This window comes from Etheostoma spectabile, chromosome 15 (genome assembly GCF_008692095.1).
Source record: "Etheostoma spectabile isolate EspeVRDwgs_2016 chromosome 15, UIUC_Espe_1.0, whole genome shotgun sequence".
Classification (NCBI taxonomy): Eukaryota; Metazoa; Chordata; class Actinopteri; order Perciformes; family Percidae; genus Etheostoma; species Etheostoma spectabile.
The window spans coordinates 2284-25578 of NC_045747.1; the positions used below are offsets into that span (position 1 = coordinate 2284).

General features: G+C 39.3%; 2 protein-coding genes across 2 annotated transcripts in view; both read right to left on the reverse strand.

Moving 5' to 3' along the window:
• Window positions 1-1150: 1150 nt before the first annotated feature.
• LOC116703638 (all-trans-retinol 13,14-reductase) lies at window positions 1151-12363 on the reverse strand (the record flags this gene model as incomplete). The annotated part of the gene is given in 12 exon segments (XM_032538497.1): window positions 1151-2715; window positions 2845-3004; window positions 3716-3882; window positions 6156-6265; window positions 6383-6521; window positions 6633-6752; window positions 7138-7335; window positions 7420-7615; window positions 8619-8721; window positions 9019-9157; window positions 10189-10371; window positions 12192-12363. Coding segments are annotated over 12 exon segments (1836 nt in total).
• A 5223-nt stretch (window positions 12364-17586) lies between these two features.
• Window positions 17587-23295, reverse strand: part of LOC116703639 (MAGUK p55 subfamily member 2) — a 99225-nt gene continuing 93516 nt past the window's right edge. Inside the window, exon 14 of the mRNA XM_032538498.1 lies at window positions 17587-23197. Within this exon, the coding sequence (XP_032394389.1) occupies window positions 23021-23197 (177 nt within the window). The 3' untranslated portion in view covers window positions 17587-23020. The remainder of the gene's footprint in view (window positions 23198-23295) is intronic.

The following is a 23295-nucleotide window of genomic DNA, read 5'->3' on the forward strand; positions in this document are numbered from 1 at the left end:
CCACTCTGAAGGTTATCCCAATATGGGATACCCTGAGGGTTAACGCTTTAGTGGTTGGAAATTGATTGACATGCGATGGCCCGTGCATACCTTTAGTCTCCATTCAACTGCGTAGTCGTTGGACGCGTGGGGAGGCTACTGGGATCCGAACACACCTAACCCTAACCTAACCCTAACCCCTAACCCTAACCCTAACCCTAACCCCTAACCCTAACCCCTAACCCTAACCCTAACCCCTACCCTAACCCTAACCCTGGGCCGCCCTTGGAGGAAGGTGTCTAGTGGTAATGGCCGAAACACCTGATGATTCCAAGGTTCTCTACTGATGATGTGTCCTACTATTTAGAATAAAATTATTTTAATAACAAAAACCTTAACCTTGTTAGGAAACCAATAAAACACAATCAAACCCCAGATCAGTTTAATTACAATACCAGATAAATGGACTAGTATGCCTAATCTTAACCATTAGTCTAGTATACCTAATCCTAACCCTTACCCTAAACTTAACCAATAGTCTAGCATGCCTGACCTTAACCCTTACCCTAACCATAACCATTAGTCTAGTATGCCTAACCCTAACCCAGACCCTAAACTTAACCATTAGTCTAGTATGCCTGGCCCTAACCCTAACCCTAAACTTAACCATTAGTTTAGTATGCATAACCCCTAACCCTAACCCTAAACCCAACCCACAGTTAATTATGCCTAAACTCAACCACTTAGATCGATATAGAAAGGATTTCCTGCAACCTTGACGGCAGACGAGTGCTCTTAATCACATAAATTGAGACTCTTACAGAGAGGTAGAACCCAGATGGAGGAAAATAATAACACAGGACAGATGAATACCTTGGGACGTTGTCAGCTCGGCTGCGACGAAGAGTCTGTCTCTGCTTCTCCGGTGTATTCAGTCTGCCCTGTAATACATATCGGAAAAGATCCCATATTCTAGAAGGGAAAATATAATACATATCAAGAAAGAGCCCATGTTCTAGAGGGAAAATAATAAAGATGATAATAATCTGGGACGCTGTCAGCTTGGCTGCGGCGAAGAGAATCTCTGCTTCTCTGACAAATGGTGAGTTAATATTTATTTATTTTCTTGATGTTAGACAAATTTAATATTTCTTATACATCCGATGTGATGAGTCAAAATCAATGATCATTGTACTTTCAATACCTTAAAATAATTACTTCAAATCTAATTTTTAAACACAAATATACCTAAGAATATGCTAATTCTTTTGCGTAAAAACATCAATATCTCTTAAACAAGTCTTTTTAAATACACTAATATTCTGTGTCAAACAAGGAAATACATCTTAAATACTCTTCAAAACAGACTGTAATACAGGAGAAAAATTGAATTGGCTATGGGACACACGCCGGGATTTGATCAACCCCGGTTGGGCCGCCCTTGGAGGAGGGTGTCTAGTGGTAATTGTCTACGTGTGGGGAAGAAAGTAGTTTCTCCTGCAGCCTATTCTGCTTTGATTTTTGCTGAAATTATAAGTCATTTGTTGCCATGGCTGTTAATGTATGGTAACTTTGCTTAAGTTATTTAAGCATTAAGAATCAGAATTTGATGTCTATATTGCTTTACCATATAACACAATCTACTGCTTTTGTGTAATAGAAACTGCAATATGTAATAACTGTAGCGCAGATGATGCATTTGATGAATTACTACTGTGATTTCACCAGTTACGTTTATGAACTTTTGGGCTTTATAAGATTATGTAAACTGTCTTATGCATGGCTTTCAACATCAGGTAACCATAGTCCTCAGATTGGACAGATAGTCTAGCTAGATGTCTGGATTTACCCTGCAGAGATCTGAGGACCAGGTAACCATAGTCCTCAGATTGGACAGATAGTCTAGCCTGCAGAAATCTGCATGTCACAGACATGACACATATTACACATGTCGATGTTGATATTTAGCTTAACCTTCTATTCCATTTTAAAAGCAGCAACTTTCAAACAATGAATGTAGACCAATTTGTTTCCTTCTTGTTCTATGGAATACACCTGGTTCAAAGCACTCAAACATAAACTTAAAAGTCTACTGATTTTTTTCTTTATTTACATTATTTGTTCTTCTTCGTTTGGACCCGTTATGCTTTTCTTTGTTTACCGGATGGTGTACAAGGGTTGATATCAGATTAGAAAAGCAAAATATGTTTAAAAAAACTTAAATTCACAGTCATGTAGCAGTAGGCTTTTCATTGGTAAAAAACAACAACATAAAATGTGTGGCTACTAACCAAAGAACAAAGACTAAATGACAGTTTAGCTCTTGTACACCAGCCAATACATAAATGATTGTTAAAAGGGTGTGACAATACTCAATGTACAAAGAACAATTAGCAGTCTTGTATAATAAGCCTATAGCTCAACCTTCAACCTTTAACACATCACAGTCTGTTTACAGGTGTTGGGAAGTACTACTAGTATGTGAAAAAAGTTGTACAATACATACTACATTACAGCACTTTTTGGTCCAAATCTGTTTCTCTCTCTTTTTCTCCTTTGTCTTTTTCTGTACATCTGGAATCAGCTGCTATGTCATCTTTTTCTGATTGGTCTGTTTTTTGATGCGGGTCTTCAGGGCAAGAAGGTCAATGTAGAGGATCTGATCAAGGACAGCTGAGGCGCAGAGTAGGCCGCCATGTAGCGCCCCAGCCAATCCGTTACAGAATACGTCTTGACCTGCACACACGCATGCACGCACAATCACACGCACAATCACACGCACAATCACACACACACACACACAGAAACATTAAGTCGGCGTGTCACTGTGGAATCCAGACCAAAAGAGACAGTCAGTCAGGTCACCTGTTAGGTAGAGTCCAGTGATCGGTGTCTGTGGTCGCATCCTAGCAACCGTATCTGGGGTGAAGCGCTCCAAGTTGTGTTCAGCTCCGTACATCTCACCTCTCGGAGCGCCCAAATAGTGGACATTAGTTAGAGGCGTGGCAGCCTCCATCATCACCACCTGAAAAGAAACACACATGCTGTTAGTAGACCAAAGTAGAAATAGATATACAGTACATAAAAAAGTCTTTGCAAAATCTGTTGGAGACAGCAATATTTTGAACTGACAGTGTGTAAATACAAAACAGGTTTAGATTATGGTCAGGGAAAAAAAAAATAAACAGTAATATTCGTATTAGAAATGTGATGAAATGCTAATATAACCAAATTATGTTTCCTGTTATAGTACATAAGATGGTGACATCCATAGAAATAAAATGGGAACAAAGGCCATTCCAATTCAAATCACTGTAGCAGAATGGTCAGAGCAGCAGCCAATCTTTTGTGTTCCTTTGCCATGGTAATGGACTAACTTCTGTATGAACTGACATGCTGCAAGTTGGGAGGTGAGGCCAAACAAGACATGGATGTGAAGTTGTAAACTTTGTAAGGAAGCTAGCCTCTAAATGGGTCATATTTGTCATTTAAAGGCTTCATCCACACCAATTCCTTTGCTATTGCCAGATGAGTGAAAACTTTGTTTGGCATGTTTTCTTTGAACTTTGTGGCATCGGGGCATGGTTGAGTTAGCAAGCTAACTAAATAGCCAGTTGTCCGCTGGCTTGCTGGTTTCGCTGTGCTTTCATGCTGCATTGGTTAGTCAAAATGAGCCAAACATCGAGCTTGATCAAATGCTGTTTTTTGAGTTGACCTTGAGTTTGAAACATTTTACCTTGTCTCGCAGTTGGGGGAAGATTGTTAGTGCCCAGTCCAGCATCTCTTGGGCCATGCTATTTTTCAAATCCAGGTAGTCCTGTCCCCTCTTGCCAAGCTTTGTCTCCTCCCACTCCTGAAACCACTCATAGCGAGCCATGGTTAGCAACGTCATACAGGACTTACCTACAGAAACATAACAAGAGGGATATACAGGGTGCGATTTGTAAAAAAGCAAGGGGGGGGTGTTCATGCATGACAAAACAAAACATGCAAGAATTAAATCCCCCTTTCAATTCCACAGATGGTGCCACCGGGTCAGCCATGCCAAATCATGTTTTTCTGATGCTCTACATCCGATGTAAAATAATCTCTAAATGAAATAGCACAACATGGTGTCAACATAAAACACAGCGCTTTCAAGTTGGAGAGCAGAGTTCACTTCACGATGAAAAAAATATATGTTCACCCAGGAAATGCTTGTTTATCCAATAGACAGTTATATAAATGGACCAACAGATCCCGTTGCTCTGGACTGAGACCAGTGAAGTCTATTACAAGCTCTTTCCCGGTGATGCTGAGCGTTACTGCGCAGCTTCCAACTGAGCTTGAAGACGTAGATGTGACGTGAGCAACCTGAAAGTTGGAAGTCTTCTGGTAGCTGTGCAAGAGAAATCTCAATCATTCCCAATCATCAGAGACGGAGAGGTAGGAATATGTTAGGAGATAACATAGACACAGGCTAATAACTGCAAACTAACATGCTAGTTAACATTAACATAGGCACAGGCTAATTACTGCTAACTAACATGCTAGTTAACATTAACATAGGCACAGGCTAATTACTGCTAACTAACATGCTAGTTAACATTAGTAATTAAACCTAAGCAGCTGATGTAAGTCTAAACTGTCTGTGTGCTTCTCCTAACAATACGGTGATTTGTTGACTATGTGACAGCACAATTGCCTATTTTTACAAAAAAGTCTTGTACGGAAACATAACGTAAGATACAAGGTAATGGAGCCTTTTATACATTGTCGTGTTTCTTTATAAATAAACAATGGACAAATAGAGTCTTGAAACGCTGTAAAGTTATTCACTGTCAAAATGACGCCAAAGTAAATGTCCGTCAATGGAATACTAACGGTGGGTAAGTGCTTGGTAGGATTAAAATGACGTCATAGGAGCTACGTTTAGTGGAGGTTGGCTTACCCTCTTGATTCGTCCCTTGGGAGGGTATAACCACAATCTTTTTCCTAAACGTGATGAGTTGTTTTGGTTCCTAAATGTAACTTTCACCGCCACATGACACTCACATTTTTACTGGCTGAATCAACTGCCATGGTCCCTGAAAGAACCGTCATCTGGCGGTGCCTGTAGCCCGCTCACAGTCATCTTTTAGCGGCTAAATAACTGCCGCTAGTAGCAGGAGTACCGGAGTTCTGTAGCGGTTAAATACAACCAGCAAATGCTGCCCTGATTTCGTTGGTCAATGACACTATAGACTGTTCAAGTTAATAGCAATTTCATAAGTTTAAAATACTTACATTGTAGTTATATGATATATGGTAATTTGATGATGTACCATTGATCACTTTAAGGGGATGATACATTTTTTCCTCATCGGGGACAAAAATAATTCAGCAGAGATAAAGTTGTAGAAAAGTGAGAATGTAGAAAGAAAGGTAGGAGAGTTGTGATGCTCAAAAATGTATCCACTGATAAACATGCATCTCTTTCGCCATGTAAGCCTATGGAAAAAGTATTTTTGGCCCCGACGGCATAACATTAAGGACCGGGAGTTGCAATTCCACCGTTTGGCCACTATTTGCTTCAAAGCCTGGGCACATGGGGGGCCGAAAGAGTGATACAACTGTTTCACTTCATTTGACTTTTGATCACCTTGAATGAATAACCTAAGTTGAAAAGTAGTTGATTGCTGGAACAGTAAACTTTGCACAGTATGGTAACACACTACATTACATCCCAGGTGAAATATGCCTGGGACATCCAGTTTAAGTCTCACACTTTCAGTATTATATCATGTATGTAGTCATCATGTCTATATTTAAGACCCTTTTTCAGGATTCTTTTAAATTAGTTGGATGGTTGACAGCTAGGAATGAACTTGTGTGAGTTTGAGGACCCAATAATTGAGAAAAGATTTCAAGTGGTAAATCTGCAAAAAGTTACCATTGAGAACTGTACATATGCTGTGCTAATGACCCATTGTAGGCAGTTAGCAGATGGCAGGAAACCATGTTTAACAAATATAACATTCCACCCAACAACTTTGAACTCACTGTTAGCGAACCCACGGTTGGATTACTGCCAAAATTAAGTACATTGAGGAGGCAAAGACAGACATCTAAAGAATTGGCAGGCGTTGTCAGATTTGATGGACAACTAACAAGCAAGTACACATTTGTGGTAATGCGTGTAAGGTAATGGGTGTCACCTGGTTGTCTGATGTCGGATGTAGGATCTTTAGCGGATGGGAAGGTGATGAACATCATTGGAATGTTACCCAATATCTGATCTCTGCTCAGAGAAGAGTAACGCTTCATACTAGACACACACACACACACACACACAACAGGAAAGGGTTGAAAACGGGATGTGTTAACTAAAATATAATCAAAATACTACATTATTTTTATATTAAAAAAAATGTTAAAAACCCACAGTGAGTCCAAGTCACTGTCTTTATACATCCAGAAGTTGGTGGAAACAATGCCCATCTCCTCTTTGGTTCCATCCAGACCAACAAAGACCAAGAAGGAACCCATACCGTGACGCACCAAACCCAACAGTGACTGGATCTCTACATACACATTACAGGAAATATGCAGTGCAAAAGATAGCAAATGAGAAACAAGTGCAATGTACAATTTAGTGGCTACAATCAAGTGATCAAGTCTGCATACTATGTTACCTGGTCTGTCCTGTATGGGTTGAGGCAGAAACTTCTGGAAGGTGTTGAAGATTCCAGCGTTGGAAATGACAACAGGGGCATGAACCTCAATAACTTCTTGTCCTTTAAGTACTGTCACACCTTATGCGCACACACAAAACACAAAGTAATAATCCCAATAGAAATAGCCAGGATAGCATTTAGTAGCCTTTGGTAGTTTAGTGGTAGTTTATTCCCCTAGACTTAGTCTGAATCAACAGAAGTACATTTCCAGGATAATTGCCATAATGGACATCTGGCGCATGTCCCTCACCTTCTGTTCTCTGTGCGTTGGCATTCTCAAACTGGGTTCGCTTCGGGAAACATCAGAACTAGCAATCTACATGTTGATAATGACAAGTTTTGAAGAACATTTGGACGGCGCAACAAGGCAGGCCTGCTTGGTTCTTTTGGGGAATGATTGCACAGATGAACTGAAAAAAACACCACAGCAACTCAAAACCTGTCTCCCCTCTCCCTTTCTCACCATAGGCCTTCCCTTGCTGGTTGAGCAGGATGCGTTGTACAGGAGCCCTGACTAACACAGCACCGCCGGCCTGCTGAATGACAGGGATGATGTGAAAGGCAAACTCACTGGCACCCCCTTGTGGGTAGTACGCACCACGCTTGTAGTGGTGAAGAAGAAGAGCATTGATGAGAAAGCTGGACTCTTTAGGAGGGACACCTAAAGTGATGCAAAACACAACATTTAGAAGGATGTACAGCATGTGTGTGATCTGTGATGCATGTGAGTGTGTAGGTACATCACCATAGAACAGGTAGGCTGACAGTGCCTGCAGGTCCTTGTTCTGTGTGAGGCCTGACATTATTTCAGAATGGCTGGTTGTTGCTAGGCGGAACACTGAAGATATGCAATCTAATAGGCCGGTTCGAGCCAGGAAGTTTGCCAGCCAATAAGGTATGATCTTCAAGATGGCAATAAGTGGCGTCCGCCGTGAACATAACTGTGAGTGGAAGACATACAAGCCCATTAATCAATCAGAATCAACAATATACTCAATGTGAGAAATGCAAAAGTACTGTGGTTGCTGACAGCAAGCTGCCTTTATTGTTTTCAAAGTAAACCCTTGGGACAAATTGTACTGGAGCTGACTATACCGGTATCGGAGTTCCCTAAATTACTAGTTCTCAAACTTTTGTCAGTAAAGTCATGTACAACAATGTAGTCCCATAGAATTCTTTTTCCGTCCAAGTACCCCCTGAGCAGCAAAAAAAAAGGCCTAACTATATAAAGAGGCACAACACAACGCTTCGCCATTTGTGTCTGATTTACTTAATAATAATTTAAATGAAAAACATTTAACTACTTCATTTCAAAAATCATTAAATTAATTTATAATTATAATGTATAATTAATTTAGGAGTCATGCATAACTTTCAAATAAAAAAACAAAAACAAAAAACGTGTACCCCCTGCAGTACCCCAAACTACCCCATAGGGGTATGCATACCCCCATTTGAGAATCACTGCCCTAAATGACACGCCTCTTCACCACAATGACTTCAGCTTGAAAGTCTCATTTTCCAATAAGGGACAACAAATGTTTATTATAGAATGTTGCAAAATCTGTCATATTGCTAACCATTTCATCTATTTCAAGATGTTCTCTTTTTAGTTGCTTGATGGGATTATAATAGTCAAGGTCATTCACAGACAGAACATCAACTTCCAAATTCCCTAAAAAGTGAAAAATTGTATGCATACATTGTGTTAAACAAAGAGAAAGATGGGTGCTAAAAGTTGCCTTCACAATACTAGTGGTAGCACAAAAGACAGAAAATTGGCGGACTCAAGCCTGAGCCTTGTGGCACACCAAATGTTCATTGTATCAAAGAAAGGTTTGCCAACAAACAATCTTCTTTAAAGAACCTCTGCCTACTTCCTCTTTTCTTCCCTTCTTGACCTTCTCATCCATCATTCCATCATGATAGCCATTACCACCCTACCTTCATCAATCTCATGAACTCATCAATGGCCCCCTCCTCTCCTGGGAACTGCTGCTTCAGGCTATCTGCCATCTCAGTCTTCCCTGCATGGATATGGTACTCCCTGAAAAAGACATAAAAGTATAGGGAAGGCCAGAGAAATGTTTTGATTAGTTCAAAGCCGAGTAGGAGTCATGGCCCCATACTCTTAAAAGTTTGGAAATATTTTAAAAAATAAAACATTCAAACATGGAGGACATAGGAGCCTTGAGATGTATTAGTAAGAAATATAATTCATGTCATGGTCAGATTTTGTTAATTGTATTTTATTACTCCTGGTAAAGAGAGCAAATTAAGACACCCATTGAAAGAAAAACATTATTTAACTGCACCAGAATCATGATGTCATTATGCGGCATACCTGCACTGGTCAGGCTGACCTAGGATCAGTGTGTCAAAGTGCTGCTCCAGCCGTGTGAACTGCAACTGTCCCTCTGTAATCTGATCCAGAGCAACCCTCAGCAGGCTGTTCTCGTGAAGCTGGCCCAGGTAGTGGATACCTGGCGGTGGCAGAGGTGTGGTTAAGTCCACTTCATTTATGCAAAGCTTTAGAATTCATAGTTTTCTTCAGTCACTTATTGCAAAGGTGAAGTCCTTTAGTATTGAGATAATCACATTGTATTATAGTTTTGCCTTTTAATGTCTCAAACGGCAGTAATCTTACAGTATTTAAGTAATATTAAAAATCTTGTTTATTGTCCATTATTACTAACATTCATAAATCATTTAGTAGAAATATGAGAATTTTAGAAATAGAACACAAAAAATATGACTTTTTTTTAGCAAAAAACAAAGCACAGCTGAATTACATGAATAGAGCTGAAAAGCACTTCAGATAACAAATGAGGCAAAACTCCATATACTGTACTCACTAGATATGGTGCTGTAATAAATACAAAGTAATGATAGAACAGGGTGCTTATGCTGTAAATCTGAGGTAGGTGGATATAACAGTATACCCACTGTCTCTTTGACAGATATTTACATGTTTCAATAATGTGTTTAACACTATAAAATATCTAATTAACTTGAAAGGTGGATGCTTGATACCGGTGTTGGCTAATAACTTTAATAAAAGCTAATAAAAGAGCAATATACCGAGGGCCAGTGTAATAATCTAAGTGAGCTGCTTGGATATAATGCAGTGTTGTTAGTAGTCATGTTAGCAAAATCGCATAAGCAGTTTGCTTACTAAACAATGCATCTTTGACATGTCTCTACCATGTAAAACAACATTTAACATTATGTTATGTTCATTTGTGGAGACAAATTATGTAGTTTAAGAGCACAAAATTGTAATTTGTCTGTTGCTAATATGATATGTGATATGTAATTATGTAGATCAATGAATTGTATAAATATCCACAACCAATCAACTCAAAGCTTTGCTCATGTTTATTGTTAGGGTTAGGGTTAGTATATGCCATGCAGTAGAAAAACGCCATTAGAATGAGTAGATTCTTTACCATACCATGTTCTGTATGTAAGTGTGTGTGTGTGTTACCATGTACAAAGTACTTTACATTCTTACCCACGTCAAACTCAAATCCCTTATTGTGAAAGGTGTGTGTGCAGCCTCCAGCCTGATCATGTTGCTCAAGAACTACAACCCTCTTCCCGGCTTTGGACAAAAGCGCTGCTGCTGTCAAACCTCCAATCCCGCTGCCTATCACCACCGCATCCAGAGCCGGGGGCACGCGGTCCACAAGAAACCCTGCAGGGGTGCACAGATTGTAGTTTAAAAAGGGAAGGTTGTTAGGCGGGTCCCAAGAACTTTCTTGACATCTTGAACATCAAGATTGTGCATCACAACTTACATAGACTGCATCTGCAGTGAATAACAAGAAATAATGGCTGCAAATGCGTCCAGGTCATATCAGCCTGAAAATCTGTCTTCTGAAGGGCACAGACATGTAGAAGGCCTCACTCATGCACACTCAGCAGCAAAAATTTCCCCAGAAAGACAATTTTTACCAACTTCTGAACTGAAATATATTTCTGTGCACCTGTGTTATGGGAAAACTCAGGAGCACCAAAATAATTTTAATTTATCCTCTTTGATGACATAAATGTCTGAACTTAATTTCCCAAACAATCCATTCAATAGTGGTTTACTTATAGTGCTAGAGGAAATGTCAGGGGATTGTCAAAGTCATTTGAATACACCATGTGGGGACAAGGAATGTTTGTATGCACTTCTGTGCCAATCAATGGACACTGTGAAGTAACTTTAAATTTATGTTGGGCATTTCATTGTTTACTGCAATACATCCTGCTGCTACTGATATTTGCAATAGATAGAATGGTCTTATATGAATTTTTATACTGCACACTTTTTATTGCAAACTTATCTCTATACCTTTTTGGAGCCTTGCAACGTAATCTCGCTCAACTGTATATTGTGAATGTGCAGTTGAATGGCAATAAAGTCTGTCTAAGTCTCTAAGTCAATCCATCTGCTTGGATTTCAAGATGTTTAACTGAATAAGTGAAAACAGTGAGAGAAAAGGATGAGCAAGGTCCTTGTAATGGTTCCTCTGAGGACCATAAATAGCTAAACTAACTGGTTTGATGAAAAAGAGACTGTTTGTCTTGTCGAATGATTACGTCACTTCATAACGTTCCCATGGCAACATGGGAAAATGGCGGCTCTTGGGGGAACTGAACGTAACATTTTCCATTTTCTGCTAAGATTTATGTGACTTTTTTGCAAGGAAAATGCAGGGATTATGAAATCATGCAAGCCCTGCATTATTTTGCGTGGAAATCTGCAATTTGAGCTGCGGCGTATATGAAAAAATGCAGCCCCCGCATAAATATGCAGACTTTGGCTGATTATGCGTTAAATAATGCAATCACACATTCACGTTTTTCTGGAGGGACTCCTTTAGTCTCTCTCCAAGCTTCCAAACACTTCCAAGGGATCTCTCTCACCAGCATATGTCAAAAATATACTTGTATGTTGTGTGTAATTGGGGGAATGACTGCCGAACCTCCAGTGATTATTTTGTCAATTATTGGGATGTTGAAGGATAAAGCGTGATTATGGTTCTACAGAGGCTCCACGCAGAGCTTTCACCTATGTAAGTGCGCCATTGTCTTTAAGACAATAGCAGGGCCGGCATGTGTGTGTGTGTGTGTGGAGAGTGTGAGAGAATGACGGCGATTACCTTCGGAGCAAGTACCTACTTTAAAGCCATAGTGAGAAAAACAAAGTAGGGGAGACCCCTGTGGGACATCTGTTGCAGGAAAAGTGAATCCCCTTGACTTTAAGCTGTTTATGGAGAAGGAGAACCAGGATATGAATTGGTGGAAATATAACGCTACCAAGCCACGACAGAGCGGTGTGCGTTGCTGCGGCATGTTTTCAAATATTTTGAGAAGTTCACGTCAGGCTATGGCGTAAGGGTCTGTGTTTCCAAGTACCTAGCAAAAAATCCCGCTTCATACAAAGCTCTGGTAGACAGGACAGTACAGTATCTGCCAATCATCTAAATTCAAGACTCAAGAAACAAGAAGCAAGCTTTCTTTTACCTCTCTTCAGCCTGTGGTCCCTCTGCTTGCTATTTGTGACCAAGGGTCCTGGAGGCCTCAAGCACTTCTCGCTGAACACCTTGTAGCGTTTCCTGGTGGTCAGGAAGAAGAGGACGACCGCCGCCAGCAGCAGCAGCACACAGCTGAAAACACCAAGTGGCCACCACCACATAGCAGAGGAGAGCTGAGGCCCCACTGTGCAGAACTTTGCAGGATGGAGAAAGCAGCAAATACAGAAAATACTGAGGTAGACTGAGAAAATAATCCAAAAAAGAGAGAGAGAGAGAGATGAGGTAGATGAGGTAGGAATGAAGAATGGAGAGAAACGTTTGGAAGAGAAGACAGATTAAAAGCTATCCACCAACAAGGCTTTTCCCTTAAAAAATAGCACTACACTGCAGAGGAGGAGCTAGTTAAAGTGAGGGGTGAAGGCCAGGCAGGATGGGGGTAAAAAAAAACACCAGACACCACACGTCCTTGCACTCCCATTCGAATAATGTACAAACCAGCCCCTAATGCTGCCACTTAGCTGGGTAATTAAAATAATTAAGATTGTTTAGATGGTATGATAGTGTAGTCACAGAGTCAAAAAAGGTTGAGCATGGGTGTCACCAAGATTCAATTCAATTTTATTTATTGTGTCAAATTATAACAAAAGTTCTCTCAAAACACTTTACAAATCTAGAGGTCTAGACCACACTCTATAATTTGCAAAGCCCAATCAGTTCTAGTAGTTTCCTCCAGAGCAAGCAACAGTGCGACAGTGGTAAGGAAAAACTCCTTTTAGGAAGAAACCTGGGACAGACCCAGGCTCTTGGTGGGGGTGTCTGACGGGGCCTGTTGGGGGGGTGATGTACAGAGGCAACAACAGTCACGGTAAAGATAATGGAACAGTGAATAAAATGGTAGTAGTAGTAGTTCATGTCATAGCAGGGCGTTACAGGGTATAGCATGGCATAGGTGGACGTAGCTTTTCAGTTGTATCCTGCCCCTTTTTTGCCCTGCACCTCGCTGGAGGGGATGTGCACAGTATTACTACTGTTCTGTGATTTTCATTTATTGCCATTCCAGAATTATTGTGATTTGATAGTATTGATTGTGATTTTCTTTGCCTTCTTTAACAAAACAAAAGTTGAATATTAGTATTACTACACTTCTAGAGTCAAGACATCATGAGACATTTCTAAAAAGTAATTGTTTTCTAAAACGAATGCACACCACATCAGTCAGTCAGTCATTTGTTAAGAAGAATATAAGATAGATTTTCACCATTTTCTACTTTCAGTCTGTTTTGGTAGAAGCGGATAGGATGTCACCGTACCATATAAACCATAAATATTTAGGTAAATCATTAATTAAAAAAAGAAGCATTGATTACAGGGTTAAGAATCGATTTGAAAAACCTTCCCCTAACCCCACAATCCATAAGTGAATCGATTTGGCTGCCTGGCTCTTAATGGCAAGATGGCTGAAGGTTGAGGTGGAGCATTGGTGTCATCAAGATGCCTTGTATTTTAAACAAGTTACACATCTGTGAGTAAAGCTAAAGCTGCATTTTTTTACACAGAATGCAACATTCTTTATAGTGGAATGTGGATAAATCAGAAAGATTTAAGTGCCTTAGCTTACTAACACATAATTGACATAAGCTTGCTAACAGCGAGCTGCTGAATAATCCTTGGACTTGCTAATGTTTTTAGCTAGCTACAGGCACTTTGATGGTGTTTCAGCCTGCACACATAACATAGGACATGTAGTTAGGTCAGTGTCAGGATCCCACTGTCTCCATTCTTTCACTGCGGAGGACTTCTAACACATGACATTTTGGAAATTCTACGCAAAAGAGCAGAGCAGATGCATTTTCCACGCCATGCCATGAGACTGACAGAGAAGAGAGAGCTACTTGTTCATCACCTCTAAAGACTCCCCTCTGACTCAAGTACAGCACCCAGCACCAATTTGTTGCTCTTTTCAAATTGCCTTAGGATACCATATCTAGCAATCACACTGTATAGCTGAAATCCTTGTAATTTCCAATGCATGATTGTGAACAAAGATGCTTTCAAAGCTGATATGCTTTGAATGGGAAATGTTTAGCCCACTTGGCTTTCTGGGTAATTTGGCTGTGATGGTTGTAGGGAAGTGAGGACCCAAACGCAGAGATAGGCAGGAAGGCAGGAGAGTGTTTAGGATTTAATGACAAAAAAACTAGAACTGCAAGCAGTTACCACAGGGTCCAAGCCTCCCTACGCCAGTTGGCATTGGCGAACCGGGGAGCTTGTGATAGCGGAACCCGAAACGTAACGCGGAGAGGCAAACGTCAGGAAATATTGAGAGGCGTGAACCGCAGGGACTGACTGACCCCTGGTCCGTCTGCTTTCATTTTCTACAAAAGCTTGGAAAACATCATCCCTGTTGTCCATATTCAATCTATGACCATCATTTCTTTTCAGGAAAACCAGGGCTATTAGAATATTTTTGATGCACTGCAATGAGGACACTTGAATGTTAAAAGGTTGTAGGACCATAAGAACAAATAAAGAAAACGGAACACAAATCTCACAGACATATGTTTATATTACACACACAACAATTCCACATAAACATTTAAAAAAAAAAAAAAGACATCAGCGGAACGGGGCCACTGTTAGCTTTTAGCTCCAAAGACAGTGTGTTTCCACTAGTTATATTATTAACTTACAAAGGTATTGCAAATGCAAATTTTCCATTGAAATGCATTGAGTTTTTTGACAAAACCAACAAACGTTGATTATAGCGCCCCCTAAAGGCCAATCTTTGCAACATTTGGATTAGAGCATCAGGGAGAGATGTCAAATACTGCTCTCAAGTCTTTTACTGATGACATTTAATTTAGCCAGGATATAATATGTGTTTGGTAGTTTACAACAGAAAATTTGTTTGGTTGTCAAATGTGCACACGTTAACGTAGCAAAATTATTTATACAATTTTTTTGTCACGCCATCTGGAGATGGTACCTACCAGGTGTTATGCCTCAGTCTAGGGGTGCCTAGGACGCAACATAAAGCGGTTTAACTTGCCCCATTTTCCCCGTCCCCCAAGCAGCCACAAAACATATATGTAGGTCCCAATATTTTTATTGGACACAATCATATCATTTATATGTGTTCAACATAAAGGTTAAGTAAACAAAGAAACAAAACTAACTAAACTGTAGGGTGGCCTATTATTAAAACAACAAACAAAAACAACCCTGTCTTGAAAGTAAGATAAGATAACCTAACAAACCATAAGGGCCCAAAAGAATAACAATGACTTACCTTCCTAACTAAACAAAACAGGAGAAAACTAAACACATTGAAAGGTCCACCCGTACAATTAGGAACTGAACTTTACACAAGCAAAGAAACAAAGTGTGGCAGGTTGGGAGGCGAGGAGAAACGGAGACGGCCTGCTGGCTTCCCTCTGTCTCTCTCCGACGATCGCCATCTTGCTCCATTATATAGACGGTGGTGCGCAGCTGCCACCAATTCCAGATCGGACTCCGCTGCCTCCACCAATCAGCTTTGAGCACTGGCACAGCCTATTTGCATAAAGAAAAAAATAGGACATGCACACCCACACACAGCGACACAACAAATACGACCCCAGTCGTAACACAGGTTTTGTGCAGATCTGTTGCACGGCCTAGGACGAGTTCGAAAAAAGTAGGTTTTGTGCTTAGCGCGATATTGCAAAAAAAACTTTAAGTATAAATGGGCGTGGCCTATATCCCTTGACTCGGCCTGATTTAGTGAAAACATGGATGTAAAGATTTTTTATGTTTGATGTACAGTATATTGTGGGAGTTATAGACAGAAACAAGATTGACATCATTGCAGCGCCCCATAGTGGTCCACATGTGCAATATTTGGTAAGTCAGGTCAACTACCCATTTTACATTGTACATGTTAATTTCCTGTAATTCACATAAATGTAAGTGGTTAATCCAAACTTGGTCCTATAGGCATCGCCTACTTGAACAAATCAATGCCCACTGTAAGGGGCGTCTCAGGACTGGACCTAGATGGTACCCATCAAATTTTGTAAAAATGGGATGAGCGGTTCATGAGATATACACTTTTTGTGATTGTAGCGTCCCCTAGTGGCCAATGTTAGTTAGTGAAATGTGTTTAAGAGCCTCAGAGTGTAATCCGAAAGAATAATCAAAAGTTTGGCTCTGACAGCATTTATTTTGGCCAAAATATGGCAAAGTTGGTGTTTTCATAGTTAGCTCTACAAATTTGTTTATGGTTAATATGCGCAATTTTGATTCTATTAAAGTTCCTGACAACTTTTTGTCAGGTCGGTCTGGAGATGCTATGTGCCAAGTTTTGTGCAGATGCATGGCACGTCTAGGAGGAGTTCGAAATAGTGGGTTTTCGATAAATCGCAATTTTGTATGCATAAAAATCTAGGCGAAAATGGGCGTGGCCTATATACCAAGATCCAGTCAGGTCCAGGGAAAACATGGATATAAAGTTTTTTAATGTTTTTTTTCTGTTATACCGCCACCTAGTGGTGGATGTAGGTCAATTTTTGCGTCTGAGGTCTTTGTGGCGTTTTGGACCAGTCCTGAAAATGGCACACCACCACCATGTAGGGTTTAGGCTGCAGCGGGAGTTTTATGCGGAGAAGAATAATAATGGAGGAAAAATCTGAAAAACAATAGGGTTCCACAGTCCTGTGAACCGCGTAGCGCTTTGCTGCTACTGACGTTCCCACATCCCCGGGCTCAGACCACTAAAACAAAAAGGAAACCTCTGAAACACAAAAGGGTTCCACAGCCCTGCTCGGTGTGCTCAGAACGTTTAGCACACCGACAGGAACAGGAGACAAACACACACAAAGATCTGACAAAGGACAAGGGGAAGACATAAATCTAAAACAACTATGTCCAGCCCACCTTTACCACCCGAGTTCTGCTACTTGGGCCACCTTGTTGTTTTGTAACATGTATAACACATTATTATAATGCACAATGTCTGACAATTGTAAGCACAATGAAAAAAGAAAGACAATTGCGGATCAATCAAAATCAATTATTTATTCAGTATAGACAGAAATATGAACAATCGTCAGTCCGACAACTAAATTACAAGGTTCAAGCTCAAGATTCCCTGTCCGTTTTTACAGCCATGTGTGACTGTAAATTTTGTTTAAGGATTTAATTTTAAATGCAGTCTATTGAACTTAAAGGAGCACTCCATGGATTTACACATCAACATCCTGGGTCATGAGTATTACTTGGCCTGTCAAATGTGTATGTAGTTTTTGCTCTGAGAGAAATTTCTAAAGCCTAAACAATAGCTTGACCCATAATAAAAGTCAGGATATCTCCGCCTCTGCTGCTCCAATTTTGACCATTCTTGTTTAAATCTGGCTTCTATGAGTTCCCTAGCTTTACGGAATCGCAATGTTAAATCACTGGAGTATCCCTTTAAGGTTGCTTTTTTAATCTTGAATGCGCTCTTGATATGTACCATTTTGGAATGCACCCCTTCAAAAGTATATTTGGCACATATAAGTCTACACGTGCAAGCCACTTATTTCATACAGTATTTCATTTATTCAAACGGATAAGACTTACGGCTGTACTTAAATGTGTGCATGTAATGAATATGTATCATTCAAGCTATAGTGTGAGGTTTGTGTCACATTCTAAGTAATGACAACAACAATGTTGGCGCGTCCACATGATACAAGCCGCTGATCAGGCACCACCTTCACGGAGTATGAAAAAAACACGATGAAGGGGTTATCTTATCATGTCCTCTTCGTCCCCAAAGCTGACTGTTGTTGTTTCCTTTTTCATGCATGACTCAAGCTTCTGGATGCAAATTACCGGACTACACCATTTTGTAAACACAGCTATGCTGAGAAATACCGAGAGAGTTGTGTGGAGCTGATAGTCTTAATCAGCCTTGTAGCGATTCATTTGGCAATGGCTTGAATGTAATGAACGTTCATTAATATAAAATAGTCTTTAAGTAAAGATACCGTAACAAAAATGGTTTTATTGCATGAGATTTTATAGAAAAAGGACAGTGAGGTTTTGGAATGTCTTTGACAGAGCAACAAACAAATGTGTTTCTCAACACCAAACACTCCAGAAATCCCAATATAGCTGCCAGACAAATATCTGCTATTTTTCAAGCCACTTTTAAAAACTAGAGCATAAATATAAATGTCATTTGTCAGTTTACAAAGACTGAGCCACTCAAAATGTCTCCTAATGCGGCTGAAAACAACTGATCTGAGGGTTGCTTTTTTCCCCAGTATTTGTACTTGACAAACATCTTTTCATCTCTCATGTACATCAAAATATCCAGTAGCTGCCACAATAAAAAAATCTGAGTACAAACAAGCAGCTCTTGTTCTGCAGTTGGCACCATGAACAGCGTCACATGTACGGTGGCCCACGAGTTCACAACACATTTGAAAATCTTATGAAAAACAAAATGAACACAAATTTGTTAAAATTGAAATGGTCTTCATACTTTCACACCTATACTAGGAAGTGCTTCAGTTCTGTTCTGGTTCTGCGGTGCCATGTTCATCTGCTACACTCTGCGGTGCCCAGCTACGTCCTGCTGGGCCTTGTAATGCCGCACAGTGCCCTGCTATGCCATCAACTACTACAAAGAACTGCTACAAACTACTATTTTTGTTATTTCCACTCTTCACTCTAATCCCAACTGGCCCGTCAGACACCGCCTACCAAGAGCCTGGGTCTGGGTCTAGGTCTGTCCGAGGTTTCTGCCTAAAAGGAGGTTTTTCCTCTCCACTGTGGCCCTGTTGCTTGCTCTGGAGGAAACTACTAGAACTGTTGGGTCCTTGTAAATTCTGGAGTGGGGTCTAGACCTGCTCTATCTGTAAAGTGTCTCGAGAGAACTCTTGTTATGAATTGATACTATAAATAAAATTGAATTGAATAGTTCACTTGTAGGCAACTGTGTAAATGTCTTAACTGATGACATTCTCAAAGTTTTCACTAAAGTGGCACATACTGTAAATACTAAGCAGGAATCTCACACCTACATGTTATCTACCAGCTCAGTTAAAAAGAGAATTAAAAATACTACTAAATTTAAAAAGTGAAAATTACGAACGATAGAATGTAAAATGTAAAACTTCAGATACAATTTTACAGCTGATATAGTTTGGTTTTTAACTAATTTTCATCACATTTAGGACATTTTAAATTTTTGTTTTATTTAAGAAAGAAATTTGTGTAAAACAAGCTCTTTGCAATTGTCAACAATATGTTCATAAAATTAATATAAAAAGTTAAACAATAAATTTAAATCTTTATGTTTAACCTAAATCTTTAAAGTTTAAATCTAAACTAGTGCTGTCAAACAATTGAAATATTTAATCACAATTAATCACACATTTTTATCTATTGTAAATGTCCCTTCATTTCTTTTTTGTCCCATTATTTTTTTTCTCATTTTAATGCTCTGATCAACATGAAAGGTGGCTCAGCTGCTTTGTGCAAATGTTTTTTTATTGAAAACATCGGCATATAGCCTACTGTAGTGTTTTAAACATATATTATGTTATATATATAGACAGACAGACAGACACGCACACGCACACACACACACACACACACTAGAAATCAGCATCAGCTGCGATGATGATAGCTCAGTTCACAACGACCAAACCCACAGATCCCGTTGGTCTGATCAGTAGAACATCTGGCAACTTTTAAAAAGGAAACTTTAAATCCAGAATCTTATCGCCGTCCATTTCAGCGTCTCACGCTCGCCGTCCACTCAGAACACAACGTTACTACTCTTTGGCCGGCTCACGAGCCCAGACGGCATGTGTGCGGCGTGCCCGTTGTTGTGGTTCTGGTCTAGCTAGATCCGGTGGGTGTTATAGTTTTACTTACGTTTACTAGTTGTTGCAACAGCACGTGAAAAAAAAAAAGTTTGCTAGAAAAAAAAGAACGGTAATCTAGCAATAACAAAAAAGACACCGTTAAAATGGGTTGGCGTTAACGCCGTAATAACGCGTTTAACTGACAGCACTAATCTAAAACTAAATGAAAATGTTAAATCTAAATAGTAAATTTAAATGTAAAAATCTAAATGTTTATTATAAATATTCAATCTAAATCCAAATGTTTAATGTAAAGCTAAATGTTTAGAAAATATGCTAATAGACCACGCCCCCGGCTGTGGATCAGCAGGTCGAACAAAGAATAGAGTAGGCTATTCCCATATTGTCTAAACATTTACATTTAGATTCAACGTTTAGATTTAACATTTAAGTTTAGATTTAGAGTTAATATGTTGATTTTGATTTGATATGTAGATTTAACATTTATATTTTATTTTACCTTTTAAAACATATTGAACAATTGCATTTTACATGTTGTTTAACACAAATGTCTGTCTCAAATGTGAGGAAACTGAGCTAAGTAATCCAATTATATTAACTATAAAACTGTATCTGAATTTTTCCATGTGGTGGCCCCAGAGCAGCCCAGTATCATGGCTGTTTGTGAAATGTTCACGTTCAAAAATTGTGACATGTACACAAAATAAACGAGAAAATCATGACTTACACAAATCAATAAATCAAAAATAACGTGACCATTTTACGAACTGGCGTGAGACCAGGTTGTTCTGTGACATGGGACGCACTCTGATATACCTTAAAACAAGTTATTAAACCATTATGTGGTTGATAAGGTGCATCTGCCACTACCTGCCTAGTCACAACACAAAGGGGTACAGCAAGGTTAATTTGCACATCTTTACAAAATAGGAATCAGTAATTGTTGAAAACTGGTGAGCTAACTGCTAAGATTCAACCCTGTTCTATTTCCCCTATGCTATGTTTGTTGGTCACCGTTGTACACCATTTGATTCAATAAAAAAGGGAAAATAAAGTTGTTGGAGCCAACAAGATTGACAAGGGTCAGTTACCAAACTCCTGGTCTTGTTTGTTAGCTTAGCTTAGTCAGTAATGGGACAATAAGTTCACAGTTGTTTTTGGCTAACAATGCCAAACATTGACACCCATTTGAAGTAAGATGCAGTAGACCTTGAGCCCTTCCAGTATTCTGTTAAAAAAAACTGATAACCCTCTGCCTGAGTGGACTTTCACACTGAATTATCAGGTCTTCTACGGTGACCTGCTTGTTACATGTGATGACACTACAGTACTTACAACCAATTTTCTATGGGACCCCCCCGAGATGACTCTAGATGTTTTTTTTTTCTTTCTTTCTTTGACTACTATATGACAACTGACTTTAAGATAGTGATGTGTATTGTAGGCCTATCTGCCTTTTCATTACCTGGGTAGTTGTTTGTGTTCTTAGAATGGAATGCGTGTTTGTGTGACTGCGTTAACCCTCATGTTGTCCTTGGGTCAAATTGACCTGTTTTCCTATATCACTGTTCTTTGTAATTACCCAAAATAACATGATTGACTCCACACAACGTTCTTGGGCAAGTACAAATCTCTACTTTCATTTATTTTGGGGTGTCTTATTCAATTTTATAGCATCTGGAGAGAAAAAATTGAAGTGGTTTCGCAATATTATTGAGTAAATTGAATAAGTAATTGACATATTCCAGTCTGTGATTATCCATCAACATACATTCCTTTAATTTTAGTCAAAATAATTCCTAATTTCTGTTTTTCTAACTCATACATTAGTTATAATTTCCTATAGATGAGGTTTGGCCATAAATTCCAAAAATAACTGTAAAACTAAAGTTAATAAGTTAGTGTTAAAAAAGTGATAAAACATTGAAAAAAAGCATCAAAAGTGTTTAAAAAGGGGAAAACAACATAAAAAGTTAAAAACACCAATAAGCGTCAACAAAAGTGTTGATTTTCAATTTCGAAGTGAAGACAACACAAGGGTTAAATAAAGAACAGGATAAGAAATGTGGCCTATGCTCGCACAAAGGACAGAGAACGGATGGACAGTGAGGTTTTTGTTGTTGTTAACATAATTTGGCCAGTAAAACATTCTCTAATAAAAAATAATTTAAAATTAGGAAATCTGTGGCTTCTGCATCATCGTGCTTTACACAGCAACTGAGGCGTTGCATGTGTTGTTCTTATGATAACTTACAACTGCGTTGAAGCTATTAATGCTTATGGCAGAAAAGAATAGTCAAATAAGTGGCCATAAAAATGTTTTGGTTAAAAAATATTAGAAATCGCTGACTTTTTTCATTTAATGCTGTTGTATATTGAAGACCTTTGGGATTTTGGACTGCTGATGAGCAGTTTGAAGATATCTTTGTGGTCTCTGTTCTAAGTCATGATGGGTGTTTAAAATGATCAATGCATCAGGTGTAGTAAACAACTTCTACTAACCCCCATAGCTTTGAGATTAATCTCCCCAATCATGAAATATAAATGATGAGCATTGTCAGTAATGGCACAAATAATTTAAAAACATACAAAAAGTCTCCACACACACACACACACACACACACACACACACACACACACTGTTCAGGTAAAATCTGTGAATTTCTTCAACACATTCACAATTTCATCTTTCTTTTCTTTCCTTTTTCACCTCTTTTTATTCCCTCTTTTCTATCCTCCCTACACAGAAAATTAAAATCCTGTATGAATACCGGACGTCTAATCCACACCCTTTGAAAAAAATAAAATCCTGTTATTTTCCTACAAAGCAGTTACTTTAGCAAGACAACTTGAACGGTCAGATTTAATCTCTGTTATTAATCTAAATAAGAACTTCCATTGATTACAGTGCCACTGTTTTCTTCCTTATGTTCCCTACTCTGCCCTCCACACCCTCCATCTAGAAAACCCAGGTGACGGGGACCCACTGGGGGTTTTTAGAAACTGTTTCCAGGGCAACCTTGACGGTGCGGTAGGTCTCATCCAAGTTGTCGTTGATGATGCTGAGGTCAAAGTAGTGACCGCAGGCCGCCTGGATCTTAGTGCTCTCATCGCACGTCCTCTGCAGCTCTTCATCCTGAAACGCAAAGACACATGACTTGCTATGGCGTGTTCTTATTAGACTGTTATTGTAATCTCAGGACCTTTTCTCTGATCTATTTCCAGTTTATATTG